Genomic DNA, 19,421 nt, shown 5'->3' with positions numbered 1-19,421 from the left:
CCCTCCACACCCTCTCCAGCATTTGTTGTTTGTAGATTTTCTGATGATGCCCATTCTAACTGGTGTGAGGTGATACCTCATTGTAGTTTTGATTTGCATCTCTCCAATAATTAGTGATGTTGAGCAGCTTTTCATGTGCTTCTTGGCCATCTGTATGTGTTCTTTGGAGAAATGTCTATTTAGGTCTTCTGCCCATTTTGGGATTGGGTTGCTTGTTTTTTTTAATATTGAGCTGTATGAGCTGTTTATATATTTTGGAGATTAATCCTTTGTCCATTGATTCATTTGCAAATATTTTCTCCCATTCTGAGGGTTGTCTTTTCGTCTTATTTATGGTTTCCTTTCCTGTGCAAAAGCTTTTAAGTTTCATTAGGTCCCATTTGTTTATTTTTGTTTTAATTTCCCTTACTCTAGGAGCTGAGTCAAAAAAGATCTTGCTGTGATTTATGTCAAAGAGTGTTCTTCCTATGTTTTCCTCTAAGAGTTTTAGAGTGTCTGGTCTTACATTTAGGTCTCTAATCCATTTTGAGTTTATTTTTGTGTACGGTGTTAGGGAGTGTTCTAATTTCATTCTTTTACATGTAGCTGTCCAGTTTTCCCAGCACCACTTATTGAAGAGACTGTCTTTTCTCCATTGTATGTCCTTGCCTCCTTTGTCATAGATTAGTTGACCATAGGTGCGTGGGTTTATCTCTGGGCTTTCTATCCTATTCCATTGATCTATATCTGTGTTTTCATGCCAGTATCATATTGTCTTGATTACTGTAGCTTTGTAGTATAGTCTAAAATCAGGGAGTCTGATTCCTCCAGCTCTGTTTTTTACCCTCAAGACTGCTTTGGCTATTTGGGGTCTTTTGTGTCTCCATACAAACTTTAAGAATTTTTGTTCTAGTTCTGTAAAAAATGCCACTGGTAATTTGATAGTGATTGCACTGAATCTGTAGATTGCTTTGGGTAGTATAGTCATTTTCACAATATTGATTCTTCCAATCCAAGAACATGGTATATTGCTCCAACTGTTTGTATCATCTTTAATTTCTTTCATCAGTGTCTCATAGTTTTCTGAGTACAGGTCTTTTACCTCCTTAGGTAGGTTTATTCCTAGGTATTTTATTCTTTTTGTTGCAGTGGTGAATGGGAGTGTTTCCTTAATTTCTCTTTCTGATCTTCCATTGTTAGTGCATAGGAATGCAAGAGATTTCTGTGCATTAATTTTGTATCCTGCAACCTTACCAAATTCACTGATTAGCTCTAGTAGTTTTCTGGTGGCATTTTTATGATTCTCTATGTATAGTATCATGTCATCTGCAAAAAGTGACAGTTTGACTTCTTCTTTTCCAATTTGTATTCCTTTTATTTCTTTTTCTTCATGATGATCACTCTTGGCTTAAGGCAGAGCAGCCCTACTTCCATGGGGGCAGTGGCCAAATGCAGTCTGCCCAGACTTCAGGACCACAGCTGAGGGGTGTTCAACAAGGACTAACCGGGCCACAATCTTCTTCTGTGGAGGGGCCAACTTACTCATTTCCATCTTTCTTCTGCTTCATACAGAAATATGTTTCTGCCACCACAGTAGGTGCTCAAGAAATTTTTGAATTTATTTATTGATTATCTATCAATTAACGAGAAGTGAAAAAGAAGAGTAGTTAATCCTCTCTTAGACGAAGTAAGGAACAGGAGAACACAAAGCCCTCCCAGGGTCAGTATGCTGATTCAGATGTCCACCTGCGTGTGCACACACACGTGTGTTTGTGTGTGTGTATGTGTGTGTGTGTGTGTGTGTGTGTGTGTGTGGTGTGTGTGCATCCAGTTATTTAAGGATAAGCCCTTCCTCACAGCCTTTCAGATTAACTTCCATCATTTACTGTGTGGAATTCTGCCAACTGGAGACATGTGATTTTGCAGGCATCCTCTTTTGAAATATTGATAAATGTGCTTTAGAGTAGTGAAGTGGAAGCTAAAATTTTTTTATTTTTTTATTGAAATATAGTGATTTACAATGTTGTGTTAGTTTCTGGTATACAGCAAAGTGATTCAGTTATACATATGTGCACATATATATTTTTTTCATATTCTTTTCCATTATGGTTATTACAGGATACTGAATATAGTTCCCTGTGCTATACAGTAGGACCTTGTTGTTTATCTATTTTATTTTATTTATTATTTTAAAAATAAATTTATTTATTTATCTTTTTATTTTTGGCTGCGTTGGGTCTTTGTTGCTGCACATGGGCTTTCTCTAGTTGCAGCAGCTTCTCTTGTTGCGGAGCATGGGCTCTAGGCACACAGGCTTCCTTAGTTGTGGCACGTTGGCTCAGTAGTTGTGGCTTACAAGCTCTAGGGCACAGGCTCAGGAGTTGTGGTACACGGGCTTAGTTGCTCCGAGGCATGTGGGACCTTCCCAGACCAGGGCTCAAACCCATGTCCCCTGCATTGGCAGGGGGATTCTTAACCACTGCGCCACCAGGGAAGTCCCTATGTATTTTATATATAGTAGTTTGTATCTGCTAATCCCAAACTCCTAATTTATCCCTCCCCACTCCCTCTCCCCTTTGGTAACCATAAGTTTGTTTTCTAAGTCCGTGAGTCTGTTTCTGTTTTGTAAATAGTTCATTTGTATCATAGTTTCGATTCTACATGTAAGTGATATCATATGGTATTTTTCTTTCTCCGTCTGACTTACTTCACTTAATATGATAATCTCTAGGTCCATCCTTAAATTTTTTATATGAAATTTAATCAGAATACTTTTCTTTCTTTTTTTTTTTTTGGCCGCACTGCGTGGCTCGTAGGATCTTAGTTCCCAGACCAGGGATTGAACCCGGGCCCTCAGCAGTGAAAGCATCGAGTCCTAACCACTGGACTGCCAGGGAATTCCCCCAGAAAACTGTTCTTGTACTCCAAACAAGCACTTTAGCCAAGACACAAAAATCTCACTGACTGATGAAGGAAAGGAAGGAGGGGAAGATCATCTGAAAGCACTGGGTTTTAGGGCCAGGTGAAGCCTTAACCCAGGGCTGAAATGGGGACTCGGGCACAGCATAAAGAGGGCCAACCGCAGGAGCAGCCACCCACCACGTGGCGCCTCCTGAGACCTGAAGTGTGGCTAGTGTGAGTGAGAAACTGAACCTCTAATTTTATTTCATCTTAATTAAAGATGTAAATCTGGCTCGTGACTACCATACTGGACAGCACAGGTTTCGGTGGGGTCGGGAGAACGGGAAGAGCAGAGGAAAAATAGAGGTAGAAAGTGATAAATACAAACTTCCGACTTCAAAATTGTTCCTGAGCACTATTTGTGTTAATAACTGATGGTTGTTTCACACTTGACAGTTTCCAAAGCTCTTCTGCATTTTATTCTGCATTCACTAGATGCTCATAACAACCCCATCAAGTGACTGTCATTATCATGATTCACAGATGAGGTTTAGAGAATTCCATGGTTTGCCTGAGGACGCTCAGTAGGAGGATGGGCTGCAGGCCCGCCGGTCATTTAACTCCAAGCTGACAAGGTAGCATCCAGGAACCTCAGCTCTTCCTTCAGAAAAAAAGAAGTACAAGATGGACAGATCCCTGTCATCTCATCTTTCTGCCCTGCACAATCTGCAAGGATACTCAGTGAGAATCAGCCTCTCTTGTTTCACTACATAAGCTTCTCACCACCTTGGAATTCAGTTCCTCGAAGTTCAGAGTGTTCCCTGTGCTGTGTGGTGGGTGCACAGATCTCCACCCTTCATCCAAACCTGCTTCTGCTGCCCTTTCCCCCTTGTCAGGCCCCATAGCCCACAGTGAGGAGGACAAGGGCCTGGAGGAGCTCTGAGAGATGCACTTCGACTACAGAAATTGGAGGAGTTTGGGATTATCACGGTGGAACAGTTTTTTAACTTACTGAGAAATTCTTTGGCCTAGTATATGATCGATTTATACATACAAAACACACACACACACACACACACACACACACACACACACACATCCTATGAATAGTGAAAACAACCCAAATGTCCAACAATAAGGGAGCAGTTCAATAAATTGTGGTGCATCCATGTGATAGAATATCATAAATCACTAGAAATAATGTTTTTGAAGACCATTTAAACATAAGAAAGTGTTCATGACGTCAAAAAGATACAAAACTATACATGCAGTATGACGTTGATTTTGTTAAAAATATTTACAGTCACAACAAAACTACTGAAAGAAAACAGCCAAAATGTGAACAGGAATGTTACCTGTTTTCTATAATAAGCATCACTTTTACAATCAGGAAAAAAAATGTTGTTTTTAAAATTTGTCTATGAATATGTAAAAAAGGTTATCTTACCTTTTTAGAGAAAAAAATTATAGGAATAAATTTTTGAGCACAGGGAACTATACTCAATATCTTGTAATAACCTATAAGGGAAGAGAATGTAAAAACAGAATATATATATATATATATATACATATATATATTTATATATGGGTAAATGAATCACTTTGCTGTATACCTGAAAGTAACATAACATTGTAAATCAACTATATTTCAACAAAAATTATAAAAAAGTATTTCAAGGACCAGGGCTTCACTGGCAGAAGGCTGAAGAAATGATATATGATTTTACATATTTTATATTGAGTAGAAAATAAAAGGGACTTTTATCAAAAATCATTTTGTATATAGTAATCCTCATTTGCTAATGATATCACTCTATATTTTGGGTACTGACTCAACTGTTATAGTGAATTAAAAATCTACAATTGTGCTGTCACATTCTCCTAATTTTACTAGTTTTTGCTTTTTGCAATTTGTTGCTATGTTATTATATCACATACAACTCAAATAATGCTATGACAATTACCAAATACATATACCCAATGGGTTTTTGTGAAAATTAAATAATCTATGTAGTGAGCTTAATGCAGTGTCTGACACATAGCTCATACTCAACAAATGTTGGCTATTATTAGCAGCAGTATTTTGAGGTTAATATTGCTACTTCTGTTTTCCATTTGTTTGAATTTAACCAATGTACCTTGCCAATCTTTTTTTTTTTTTTTGGCTGCACTGTGAAGCTTGCGGGATCTTAGTTCCCTGACCAGAGATAGAACCCGCACCCTCGGCAGTGAAAGCGTGGAGTCCTAACCACTGGACCTCAGGGAATTCCCTGCCAGTCATTTTTTAAAGAATCTTATAAAACTTTTAAAGGAAATTCAGCAAAGGAAAGCCACTAAAATTGAACTAGGAGTCAAAGACTCGATTTTTAAGTTCTGCTTCTCCAACAATACTTGCTATGCAAACTCTGGGCCTCACTATACCCACTTGTATTGGTGGTGGGTCTCAGAAAAATCACCATTTTGCATCTGGCCAAGCCCTTCTGCTTGCAATAGGGCTTTCTCCCTTTGGCCGCCAGATTGCTCCCTAAATTATAAACTCTCAGTTATAAACAAGATGACCCAATTTTTAAAAAATGTAGTAGTCAGAAATGTAAAAAAGTGTGATTAGTTTTTAGTGATATAATTTGAAAGAACTAGGGAGGTTATGTGAAGGATGTGAAAGGCTACAACTGTACCCAGACAGCACTATACAAAGAGATGCCCTCTGTCCCTCTCTCTGTAGCTGCCTGACAATCAGGCTGCACAGCCAACAGGCGCCCTCGCTGTTACGCAGGCTGCAACGCACTGGAGAACGGCAGGCCCTCCCCTAACCAGAAGAGACAGCCCTAGCCCTCAGAGAAGAAGATAATGCCACTTCCTCTCTCTGCCTTCAGTGTACACAGGCCAGGCCCTGCCTAGAAATAGGAGGGCTGTAACCTTAGCCACCCCTGACCAATGACCTGTCCGTTGCTAAGGATTATCAGAAGTTTGCCTGAAAAGCTTACTTTGGTTTACTCATCTGGTCAGTTTGTGTTCTCTGAATAAGGGCCTAATGGGTTAGGTGAAAAGAATGTACTTTTAGATCCTCCATTAGGATAGAAAATTGGTCTTTAACCAATATTAATATAGTGCTATGCTTACCAACTAATGTATTAAGGATCAAGTAGAATAGGAGTTGTGAAAACATTCTGTAAACTCCAAAATGATCTATAAACATAAAAGGAAGTGGACTGTGTTTAAATAACTAATTATAAGCAACTTAACTTGAATCAAAAATCTCTGCTTCTGTTCCATGTTCATGGATTAGAAAACTCAGTATTAAAACATCAGTTCTCCCCAACCTGATTACAGATTCAGTGAAATCCCACTTAAAATCCCAACACGACTTTTTGTAGAAGTCAAAAAGCTGAGTCTAAAAATCTATGGAGGGGACTTCCCTGGTGGTCCAGTGGTAAAGAACCTGCCTTCTGGGCTTCCCTGGTGGGGCAGTGGTTGAGAGTCCGCCTGCCAATGCAGGGGACACGGGTTCGTGCCCCGGTCCAGGAAGATCCCACATGCCGCGGAGTGGCTAGGCCCGTGAGCCATGGCCACTGAGCTTGCGTGTCCAGAGCCTGTGCTCCGCAACGGGAGAGGCCACAACAGTGAGAGGCCCGCGTACCGCAAAAAAAAATAAATAAACAAAATAAAAACAAAACCTATGGGATGCAGCAAAAGCAGTTCTAAGAGGGAGGTTTACAAGCCTACCTCAAGAAACAAGAAAAATCTCAAGTGAACAATCTAACCTTACACCTAAAAGAACTACAGAAAGAAGAAGAAACAAAACCCAAAGTTAGCAGAAGGAAAGAAATCATAAAGATCAGAGCAGAAATAAATGAAATAGAAACAAAGAAAACAATAGCAAAGATCAATAAAACTAAAAGCTGGTTCTTTGAGAAAATAAACAAAATTGATAAACCATTAGCCAGACTCATCAAGAAAAAGAGGGAGAGGACTAAAATCAATAAGATTAGAAATGAAAAAGGAGAAGTTACAACAGACACCACAGAAATACAAAGCATCCTAAGAGGCTACCACAAGTAACTCTATGCCAATAAAATGGACAGCCTGGAAGAAATGGACAAATTCTTAGAAAGGTATAACCTTCCAAGACTGAACCAGGAAGAAACAGAAAATATGGACAGACCAATCACAAGTAATGAAACTGAAACTGTGATTAAAAATCTTCCAACAAACAAAAGCACAGGAGCGGATGGCTTCACAGGTGAATTCTATCAAACATTTAGAGAAGAGCTAACATCCATCCTTCTCAAACTCTTCCCAAAAATTGCAGAGGAAGGAACACTCCCAAACTCATTCTATGAGGCCACCATCACCCTGATACCAAAACCACACAAAGATACTAGAAAAAAAGAAAATTACAGACCAATATCACTGATGAATATAGATGCAAAAATCCTCAACAAAATACTAGCAAATAGAATCCAGCAAAACATTAAAAGGATCATACACCATGATCAAGTGGGATTTATCCCAGGGATGCAAGGATTCTTCAATATATGCAAATCAATTAATGTGATACACCATATTAACAAATTGAAGAATAAAAACCATATGATCATCTCAATAGATGCAGAAAAAGCTTTTGACAAAATTCAATACCCATTTATGATAAAAACTCTCCAGAAAGTGGGCATAGAGGGAAACTACCTCAACCTAATAAAGGCCATATACGACAAACCCACAGCAAACATCATTCTCAATGGTGAAAAACTGAAAGCATTTCCTCTAAGATCAGGAACAAGACAAGGATGTCCACTCTCACCACTATTATTCAACATAGTTTTGGAAGTCCTAGCCACAGCAATCAAAGAAGAAAAAGAAATAAAAGGAATACAAATTGGAAAAGAAGAAGTCAAACTGTCACTTTTTGCAGATGACATGATACTATACATAGAGAATCATAAAAATGCCACCAGAAAACTCCTAGAGCTAATCAATGAATTTGGTAAAGTTGCAGGATACAAAATTAATGCACAGAAATCTCTTGCATTCCTATACACTAATGATGAAAAATCTGAAGAGAAATTAAGGAAACACTCCCATTTACCACTGCAACAAAAAGAATAAAATACCTAGGAATAAACCTACCTAGGGAAACAAAAGACCTGTATGCAGAAAACTATAAGACACTGATGAAAGAAATTAAAGATGATACCAACAGATGGAGAGATATACCATGTTCTTGGATTGGAAGACTCAATATTGTGAAAATGACTATACTACCCAAAGCAATCTACAGATTCAATGCAATCCCTATCAAATTACCAATGGCATTTTTTACGGAACTAGAACAAATCATCTTAAAATTTGTATGGAGACCCAAAAGACCCCCAATAGCCAAAGCAGTCTTGAGGGAAAAAAACGGAGCAGGAGGAATCAGACTCCCTGACTTCGGACTATACTACAGAGCTACAGTAATCAAGACAATATGGTACTGGCACAAAAACAGAAACACAGATGAATGGAACAAGATAGAAAGCCCAGAGATAAACCCACACACCTACGGTCAACTAATCTATGACAAAGGAGGCAAGGACATACAATGGAGAAAAGACAGTCTCTTCAATAAGTGGTGCTGGGAAAACTGGACAGCTACATGTAAAAGAATGAAATTAGAACACTCCCTAACACCGTACACAAAAATAAACTCAAAATGGATTAGAGACCTAAATGTAAGACCAGACACTCTAAAACTCTTAGAGGAAAACATAGGAAGAACACTCTTTGACATAAATCACAGCAAGATCTTTTTTGACTCAGCTCCTAGAGTAAGGGAAATTAAAACAAAAATAAACAAATGGGACCTAATGAAACTTAAAAGCTTTTGCACAGGAAAGGAAACCATAAATAAGACGAAAAGACAACCCTCAGAATGGGAGAAAATATTCACAAATGAATCCACGGACAATGGATTAATCTCCAAAATACATAAACAGCTCATGTAGCTCTATATTAAAGAAACAAACAACCCAATCCAAAAATGGGCAGAAGACCTAAATAGACATTTCTCCAAAGAAGATATACAGATTGCCAACAAACACATGAAAAGACGCTCAACATCGCTAATTATTAGAGAAATTCAAATCAAAACTACAATGAGGTATCACCTCACACCAGTTAGAATGGGCATCATCAGAAAATCTAAAAACAACAAATGCTGGAGAGGGTGTGGAGAAAAGGGAACCCTCTTGCACTGTTGGTGGGAATGTAAATTGATACAGCCACTACGGAGAACAGTATGGAGGTTCCTTAAAAAACTAAAAATAGAATTACCACATGACCCAGCAATCCCACTACTGGGCATATACCCAGAGAAAACCATAATTCAAAAAGACACATGCACCCCAATGTTCATTGCAGCACTATTTACAATAGCCAGGTCATGGAAGCAACCTAAATGCCCATTGACAGATGAATGAATAAAGAAGTTGTGGTACATATATACAATGGAATATCACTCAGCCATAAAAAGGAACGAAATTGAGTCATTTGTTGAGATGTGGATGGATCTAGAGACTGTCATATGGAGTAAGTAAGTCAGAAAGAGAAAAACAAATATCGTATATTAACGCATGTATGTGGAACCTAGAAAAATGGTACAGATGAACTGGTTTGCAGGGCAGAAGTTGAGACACAGATGTAGAGAACAAACGTATGCACACCAAGGGGGGAAAACCGCAGTGGGGTGGGGATGCTGGTGTGCTGAATTGGGCGATTGGGATTGACATGTATACACTGATGTGTATAAAATTGATGACTAATAAGAACCTGCAGTATAAAAAAACAAACAAAAAAACAACTAATGCTAAACTTTCTTTGGGTTATTTATATGGAAATATGTTAATGTAAATGTTTCAGACATTACATGAACTTTCTAAAAATCTTATATGTTCTGGTATAATAAGTCATAATTCTAGTTATTACTTTAAAATGTATATCTCAGAAATAACTAAATTTCCTTGTCAATTGCATTATTATGAACTTTCACCAAATCTTTAACCGTGGTCATTTTTAAGTCTTTTGTCATTTACAGACAGTTCTGGGTGTACTCTGAAGCTTTCGCAAAAATGTTTCTATAAAAGGGTTTCATCTTCAAGGAATTCATGGAAAAGACTCTGACAAGTACAGGTTTCTGGTAACTGACTATATTGCTGAACTGAATGAATAAGCATTTTCAGAACTCTAATGGAAAACTGATGAATTCATAAAAGTGCTAACACAAGATCAAGATGAAAAAGAAAATTAATTACATGGGACTGAGTGAACTGATGAGGATGATTATAATATTTGTGACTTTCTGTTTGAATAAAAAAAATAATAATCCCACAGGGACTCAGAGGCAAAAAATATACAAATCAATTTTCACTGCAAAGTAAAGGCGCTGTTACAGTGGAGGATTACTGGACTGAATGTCAATATTATGACATAGTATGAGTGTGTTTCGTGTTTGGTAATTGCAATCATTGTTGTTTTTGTTGTGGTCATCCATTTATGGATGCTTGGTGTCAGTTTATTTATCTCTTATAAAAATAAAATACAGTGTGTGTGTGTGAAAAAAACAAAATAAAATAAAAAGTCCAAAAAAATGGTTAAGATGATAAATTTTATGTTGTGTTTTTTTAACCACAATTTTAAAAAAAAGAAATGAAATACCAAGGGCTGGAGAGAATGCAGAGTCACTGGAACATTGCTGGAATGTGAAATGGTATAGCCACTTTGTAAAACAGTTTGGCAGTCTCTTACAAAGTTAAATATACACTTACATTTGATCCAGCAGTTCCACTACTAGGTGTTTACACAAAAACCGAATGTGAATATCTTTACTCACAATTGTCAAAAGATGGAAACAATCCAAATGCTCATCAAGTGATGAATGGATAAAACAATTATCGTACCTCCATACAATGGAATATTACTCAGCAATAAAAAGAGTCAACTACTGATAACTGCAACGTAGTGGGTTGAATCATGTTCCCCAAAAAAGATTTGTTCAAGTCCTAACACCAAGTACCCATGAATGTGACTTTATTTGGGAAGAGAATCTTTGCAGATGCAAACAAGTTAAGATGAGGTCATACTGGATTAGGGTGGGCCCTAAATCCAATGACTGGTGTCTTTATAAGAGAAGGAAGGGGGAGATTTGGACACAGACAAACAGGGAAGAAGGTCATATAGAATGGAGGCAGAGAGCAGAATGATGGAGCTACAAGCCAAGGGACACCAAGGACTGGAGGCAACCAAGAGAAGCTAGGAAGAGACGAGGAAGGATTCTTCCCTAGAGTCCCCAGAGAGCATGGCCCTACGGACACCTTGATTTCACAATTCCAGCCTCAGAACTGTGAGAGAATAAATTTCTGCTGTTCAAAATGTAAGCCCCCCAGTTTGTGGTACTTTGTTACGGCAGCTCTAGGAAACTCATACATGTCACAACATGGATGAGTCTCAAATGCAATTGCTAAGTGAAAGAAGAACTCTACTTCTGATTCTGTTTATAGGATACATTGGAAAAGGCAAAACTACATATCAGTGGTTCCAGAGGCTGGAGGTAGGGGTTGGGAATAGATTACAAAGGGATATTAAGGGAACTTCTGGGGGATGATGAAACTGTTCTATATCTTGATTGTGGTGGTAATTATACAACATAACCTGTAAATCTAAAGAAGGTCAATTGTATTGCATATAAATTACACTTCAAAAATGTTTGCTTAAAAAAAATTTATGCTTCTGGGATTCCCTTTTTTTCTGTTTGACAAGAATCCTGGGAAGGAGCTCCTATTGGCCTAATCAGGGATAATGTGAGGACCAAAATAACAATAATAGTTATAGATTATAAACCATGGGAAAAAATAAGAAATCACAAAACCACAAATATAGAAATAAATAAATAAATGTATAAATTGAAAGTTTGATGAGAATCAGGATAAAGTATCTCCTCACAAAATACCTATTAATTACAAAGGAGAAGAGTAACTTCAGAGTGGAGAAGACTGACAGACACCACCTTAACTACGTGATAAAAGTGAACATCATGAAAATGAAAAATCACCCACTTAATGGGATACAATAACAGAACCACCTTTGGCTATTCCTGCCAAAGATGCGTAATATGAATCCAATCATGAAGAAACATCAGACAAACCCCAACAGAGAGATATTCTAAAAAAGAACTGGCCTGTGATCTTCAGAAGTGGCAAGGTCACAAAAGTCAAAAATAATTTCTTTAATGTCAAAAATAAAAGATTGAAAAATTGTTCTAGACTGAAGGAGACTAAAGACAATGTATGTGCTCTGAACTGGATCCTTTTGCTGTACAGGACAGTAATGGGACATCTGGTGAAACCTGAATGGGGTCTCAGGATCAAATGGTAATAATGCATCACTGTTAATTTCCTGATTTTGATGGTTCTATTCAGGTTATGTAGAACAACGGCCTTGCTTGTAGGAAATACACGGTGAAGTATTTTGGGTTGATAGGGCATTAGGTCAGCAACTTATTCTCAAGGGTAAAAATACAGTTATTTTTACTGTACATCCAACTTTTCTGTAAGTTTGTGATTGTTTCAAAGTTTAAAAATTACTCAGAGAAAGAATCCCGGGAAGCCCTGGGTCTGTCACTTCATCCCATCCCCCAATACACAAGGAAAAGGACACTACAATACATTTTATATTCCTCTAAAGTTGACAGGAAAGTACCACAAAATCGGGATTTCAAACACAGCATATCTTGACAAAGTTCTATCTTCTGAAGCATGAAATCCAGCATAAAGCAGAGATCTACTTTATTTGGATACTGAATGACCCAATGGCCAACATGTAAGATAGTTTGATCTATAGAGGTAGGTTTCTAATATAGGCAGTATTATAGTGAGATTCCAAACTCATTAAAGATAAGAGTCCAGTGTACTAAGGTACAAATATGTTCATATAGTACTTTTTCTAATCACATTACATTTAAGAGTTCCTATTAGCACTCCCAAATGGAAGTATCCATTTAAATAATATTTCTGCTTTACGGGACATCATCAAACAAGTGAACCAGATTTCACAACAAAGAAATTTAACACTGAATCTTAAATTGTATAATTAGAATGTCAGCCTCCTAATTATTCAAAGACTAGAATATCTAAATCTAATTCAGATCTTAAAAACAGTACCATATACCACTGTCTAAATCACCAATTCCACATTGTTTTGAACAAGGCTCTTCACTAATATGAATGATTAAAGCACCCTATGACACTGCACTAATCTAAATGCAATATAGGGACTTCCCTGGTGGTGCAATGGTTAAGAATCTGCCTGCCAATGTAGGGGACAGGGATCCCTGGTCTGGGAAGATCCCACATGCCACGGAGCAACTAAGCCCGTGCGCCACAACTACTGACCCTGTGCTCTAGAGCCTGCAAGCCACAACTACTGAGCCCACGCACCACAACTACTGAGCCCACATACTGCAACTACTGAAGGTCATGCATCTAGAGCCTGTGCTCCACAACAAGAGAAGCTGCTGCAATGAGAAGACCACGCACCTCGACAAAGAGCAGCCCCTGCTCACCGCAGCTAGAGAAAGCCCACGCGCAGCAACGAAGACCCAACACAGCCAAAAAAAAATTTAAAAAAATTTAAAAATAAGTGCAGTACAGACCACTTATCTATGCTGTAGATTTGTCCTGTCCAGCATGGTAGAAACTAGCCACATGAAGGTAGTGAAACATGGCTGGTACAAATTAAGATGTGCTTTAAGTGCAAAATACACACCAGATTTCAAAGACTTAATTTAAAAAAAAGAAAAAAAGAATGTGAAATATCTCATTAATGTTTTTTAATATTGATTCTATGTTTAAACAATAATATTTTGGATAGATTGGGTCAAATAATTATTTAAATCATTTAAATAATATTAAAATTAATTATACTGGTTTCTTTTTCTTTAATGTGGCTACTAGAAATGTTTAAATGACATATGTGAATCACATCATATTTCCAATGGACAGTGCTGCCTTAGACCATTTGTGAAATAACACTATCTTATGCTGCAGTAACTAGGAAAAAGAATAACAATGGACTTCCCAGAAGAATACTGAACTGTATCTAAGCCCAGTTTATCTTCAAGATCTAATCTTTTTTTCTTTTTCTTTTATTTTTGGCTGCGTTGGGTCTTCGTTGCTACACGCAGGCTTTTCTCTAGTTGTGGCGAGTGCAAGGGCCCCTCATGGTGCTGGTCTCTCTTGCCGCGGAGCACAGGCTCTAAGCACGCGGGCTTCAGTAGTTGTGGCTCGTGGGATCCACAGCGCAGGCTCAGCAGCTGTGGCGCATGGACTCAGCTGCTCCGTGGCATGCGGGATCCTCCCGGACCAGGGCTCGAACCCATGTCCCCTGCACTGGCAGGCGGACTCCCGACCACTGCGCCACCAGGGAAGCCAAGATCTAATCTTTTCAAGGAAAATTTTTGCTTCTCTTTTTACACTCCACTCAGCTCAAAGAAAGTAAGTATCTCAGGTACCTGAAACTCGGAGGCACTGCTCCGCAGCTGGCTCACATTGGGTAAGGATCCTCCATGGTACTGTGTAAGGCGCAGTTGCTGAAGCTTCTGAAATTGAACCTGGGAACAAAGACATTTCAAAGTTGTTGAGAGATGACAGCAAAGATCTGAAAGAAGCATCAAAGTATGGTGTTGTGTAGCGAAATGGTTCAAGAGTGAAAGTCTTGGCTTCAGTTTCTTCTCTACTTAAAACCTTCAGGTTTCCAGTGCTTTCTGGGTTTTGATTAGTCTATTTTTGGAAAGAATTTACCCCTGTGCTAAATGTCTCAGCCATGACAGTGAGGTACTCTTGCACGGTCTTTGAGTGTATGTGTGTGGAGGCACAGCAACAAAAGAATTTCTTAAAAAAAACTAAGCCACTGTCCTTGACTCTAACACACTGACTATCTTCCCTTCTCCATGCTCTTTTCCAGTCTCCTTTTACATTTATGTGTAATAACTGCACAGTGGTGACCACAACATAGATACAATCTTGCATGCTTACATCATAACTCTTTTCTATGATATTACATAAGCATTTTTAATGGCTATATGACATTTCTTCTTCTGAATTATTTCCTTAGAACACACTGCAAAGAGTGATTCCTAAGTCTCTGGGTTTGGGCCTTTTGATGGCTCTCCATACACACTGCCAAGATGTTTTCCCAGAGGGTATACCAATGTATATATGAGAAAACAGTTTGACCAAAAACTCACTAACACTGGAAATTATCATTAATTGGGGAAAAGAAGGAGGTCAACTGAACAGGTATAAAATGGTATCCCACTGTTTTAATATGCTTTTCTTCTGTAAGTTCTTCCTTGCTTCATTTTTCAAAAGGCAGTAAACTGGTTACAGTTCTTGTAAACCCCAGAGTGGTCCAATTTGGTCTTTAAGAGTTCTGCTTCTAAAATAATAAATTACCTCTGTGGTTATGTAACCCTTGGCACTTGTAATTCATGTAGGGAAGAAAGGGTAGGTAGGAACTCCGAGGCAGGTTTTTACCCTTTCATTACTCTCTGTCTTTGTCTAATAATAATAAAAACTACCAGATATGAGCCCCTAAGATGAGCCAGATGCTGTCCTCAGACGCTCTGCCCACTTTATCCCTAACCCTCTCAGCAATCACCAAGGGAGACCACATGATCCTGCTTTTACGAACGTGGAGACCCAGACTCAGGGAAGTTCAGACACCTGCCCAAGGTCACACAGCTAGAGGAGGCTGAGCTATGGCTAACTCAAAACCCACATTCTTATTTCTGCCATGTACCTTTCCTTTGTTCCATTTCTCCCTCAATGATCATACTATTCACAAGCTCAGAGAAAAGTGAAGTTTGGTTGACCAAAAGCATCGCTGCACCTATGAAGTGCTCTGATTTTTTGTTTTTACATTTATGATGAAAATTTTCAAATACGTACAAAATAGAGACAAGTAAAATGAAACCCCATCTCTTCATCTTCCAGCTCCAACAATGATCAACTTACATCCAATCTTGATTCATCTTTACCTCCTCCATCACCCACTGCACTCCACTGAAAGAAATCCAGGCATCCTAGCATTCCATATTTCAATATGCATCTCCAAAGATAAGGACTTGTATCTGTTTGGAAGTTTTAAAGGCATATAAAACCCTTTGGCAGCCTTAACTTCCTTATATCCACTGTACTTGATTTCTCAAACATACTGCACAGTACAACTCTATTAATCAAAACCCAGATCTGAGAGCCAAATATGAGAAGGAAGCCATGATGAGCTTTTCCCATCTATCAGCTAAGTTATAAAGTCTCAGCTTTTGATCTTGACATTCTCAACCAGAAGCATTTGACTCTCTATCCTTGAAAGTCTCTCGACAAAATTCTCAGCCCCCTTGATCTAAAGCCTTTGATTCCTTCTTGCATCAATCCATCCACTTAGTCACTTACATAAAAACGTTTAACTGTGTGTCAGGTACTGTGCCAGACGCTAGCTTACTAAGATGAATACGTGCCAAAGTTCCTACCTGCAGGAAGTTCTCACAAAGGCTTCAACTCTTACCCAAAAGCCTTGACACTTCAACCAAGCTAAGTTCTAAATCTAGCTAGAGATTTGCCTTCAACTGAGCTTGAGGCTCTCTTAGCGGTCGTCCATATCTGCTGTCCCTACCAAACTGCCCATTTCTAGAGTCTTCAGAGACGGTTGTGCTACAGTAAAAAGAGCAATGGATTTGGAACAGAAGACCTGACTTTGTAAACCGGAGCTCCCATGTGGTTGCACAGATTATTCTGCTGCCTACTTCACAAAGACGGTGGAAGGATTAAAACAGAGAACAGACATGACAGTGGTGTGTAAAGTGTACAGGTCTGGACAACTGCTCAAAATATTATCATTATTGTTGATAACCTCAACTACCTCCTAAACCCTTGAGTAATTCTGACACTTTTCTCTTTTGAAATTTAGAGCCATTGAGCTAGAAAGAACCTTAGAGACTGTCTTCAATACCGTCATGCTTACTGATGAGGAAAATGAGGACAAAAGGCTGATTAGCCTGAGGCAGAGGTCATGGACTGGCAGGCGACAGGACATGGTTAGCCTACAGAGTTCTGTCTGACCCACTCAATGTTTTAAATTTTTAAATTGCAAGAAGCCACAAACATCTGGATTTCCATCTTGTCTTGATTGAAAGATCTAATGACACTGAACCCATATTCTTCATGGCAAAAGTGCGTGGAGCTGAGAAATGCCTGCCCCCTTAGATAGGGCTTGGGTTCTCCAGTTTGCCCATGTCTTCACTGTACCCTGTTACTCCTCCACTATGGCCCAAGATCAGCTACCATTTACCATCTCATTCCGTGCCCCTCCACTCATTTTCCTGACCTGCCTCACCCAGTACCTTGAGTTAGCAACTTTTAGCCTATAGTCACACACTTTTAGTGGAATTTTCTCCAATGTCTATATGAAATGAGATCTAAGTCTCACTAATTCCTTTTTGAAAAAGTGTTGTAGTAGTCAACACAATCCCAGCAGCCCTTTTCACAGAAATTGATAATTCTAAAATCTGTAGATGTGCGAATGACCTAGAGTAGCCAAAGCAATTTTTAAGAACGGTAAAGGTGGAAGACTTAAGTTACCTTGTTTCAAGACTGACTATAAAGCTATCGTAATCCAGGCAATGTGCTGTTGTTCAAAAGAGAGATGAACAGATCAATAGAACAGGAGAGAGTCCAAAAATAGACCGATGTATACATGGCCAGTTGATTTTTGACAAAAGTGTCAGAGCAATTCAATGGAGAAAGAAAACTGTTTTCAACAAATGCCGCTGGTACAATTAGATATCCTAATGGGGGAGAAAAAGCAGTTCAGCATATAGACATTCAGTGTGACAACCATAATCAAACCCCAGCTCTTCCTCTTACCAGCCACGCAACCTTATGTCTCAAGTCTGTTTGCTCTCCCGCAAAGTGAGGATCGCTCCAGATACACAGTCCACAGGGTTACTGTGAGAACTACATGAGATAATGAACGTAAAGTGATCAGCACAGTGGCTGGTAAAGAGAGAACGCTCCATATTCAGCCCAAATCTAATCTTTCTAGTCTCCTCTATTCCTCTCTGAGGCCTCACTATGCCATAACATATCTATTGTTTGTTTTACTATAAAAGTAATAGTTTTTCCCAAATATTCCAGCAAAATTAACACTCCAGGTTGATGTGCTATTGATCGTGTGGTTTCTCCACACTACCAGTTGTCCTTCAAAGCCAAACTTCTTGAACAAGTTCCCAACCCTGTCCCACTTCCTCCATTCAAGGCCTCAGTGCCTCACAACCTCCCTTCCACCCAGCACACTGTGGACGTGGTGGCTCCCACCAAGGTTACCAATGACCTCCACATGACTGGACCAAAGAACGAGTCCTTATCACATCAGACCAAGTCAGCAGCACGGGGTTCGGCTGCTGGTCCACATCCCCTTCTCTTAACCATAATCCTCCTGGCTCTCCTCCTACCTCTCTGGTTGCTCTTCAGTCTTCTTTGCTGGCTCCTCCTCCTCTACCTCCCCTTTAAATGGTAGAGCTCCTTGGGCTTCTCCTAGGCCCTTTCCATGTTTCACTCTATGTATAGCAGGGGTTACAAACTCAAAAGCCTACGGGTGCCAGGTATGGAAGATAAGTAAGCGAAGCAGCCTAGAATCACTGTGAGGAAACCATAGGGAGTGACGGGGACTGTGGCAAACTGAAGGACACACCGTGCCCTGTCTAAGGGGGGCAGCAGCTATTCAACTCCAGGCAATCGCTGCCATGCGGAAATGTAGGGTAAGTGTTGTTAGATGATCTCTTTTTTCAAAAGAAGCCAGAGTCCAGATTTTAATGTAAAATCACAATATTCACTGTTGGCCCTAATTGAAGAAAAAAAAAATCAGAGGGCCAAATTAGAATTTAGGCCACCAATTTCTAAGATCTTTTCTAGAAATTCTTCCTAGGCAGCAGAATCTACTCCTGCTGCTACACACCAAAGATTCCCACTAGCCTAGACTTCTCTCCTGAGCTCCAGGACCACATATACAACTATCTGCTGGCCCATCTCTACTTAAATGCCTCACAGGCACCTCAAACTCAGCATCTCCTGACACTGAGTCAGCTCCCGCCTTGCTCCTGCCAGCGCTCCCTCTCTTAGCAGAGGATACCCTGGAATGGCTCAAGTCCGAAAGCTGGGGATCATCCTTGAGTCCTCCCTCTCCCTCACCTCCCTCATCCATTCACCAAGTCTGGTCCTTTCTACTTCCTAAGTATCAATCTGTTCACCTCTCTGCCTCCCTGTGGCTACCACCCTTGCCAATGTCACCACCATCACATCTCCTAGACTCCAAAGCATTTCCCTGCTACCTCTTCCTCCCATCTATCCTACCTTCTGGAGCTAGAGGCATTCTTTCAAAATGCAAATCTCCCCTGGTTCAACCCCTTCAATGACTTTCCATTGTCCTTAGGATCAAGTCCCAAATCCCCATGA

General features: G+C 39.4%; 1 protein-coding gene across 12 annotated transcripts in view; it reads right to left on the bottom strand.

Moving 5' to 3' along the window:
* CRTC3 (CREB regulated transcription coactivator 3) overlaps positions 1-19,421 on the bottom strand; it is a 103,802-nt gene that overhangs the window by 81,566 nt on the left and 2,815 nt on the right. For all 12 annotated transcript variants that reach the window (XR_009542270.1, XR_009542269.1, XR_009542267.1 and 9 more), the window contains exon 2: positions 14,423-14,521. Coding sequence is in view for 4 of the 12 variants with exons in the window: in XM_060158109.1 (XP_060014092.1) it covers positions 14,423-14,521 (99 nt within the window). In the remaining 8 variants the exon portion in view is untranslated. The remainder of the gene's footprint in view (positions 1-14,422; positions 14,522-19,421) is intronic.

The sequence above is a fragment of the Lagenorhynchus albirostris genome, chromosome 1 (assembly GCF_949774975.1).
Source record: "Lagenorhynchus albirostris chromosome 1, mLagAlb1.1, whole genome shotgun sequence".
In the NCBI taxonomy this organism is placed as follows: domain Eukaryota; kingdom Metazoa; phylum Chordata; class Mammalia; order Artiodactyla; family Delphinidae; genus Lagenorhynchus; species Lagenorhynchus albirostris.
This window is presented reverse-complemented; position numbering and strand designations above follow the sequence as displayed.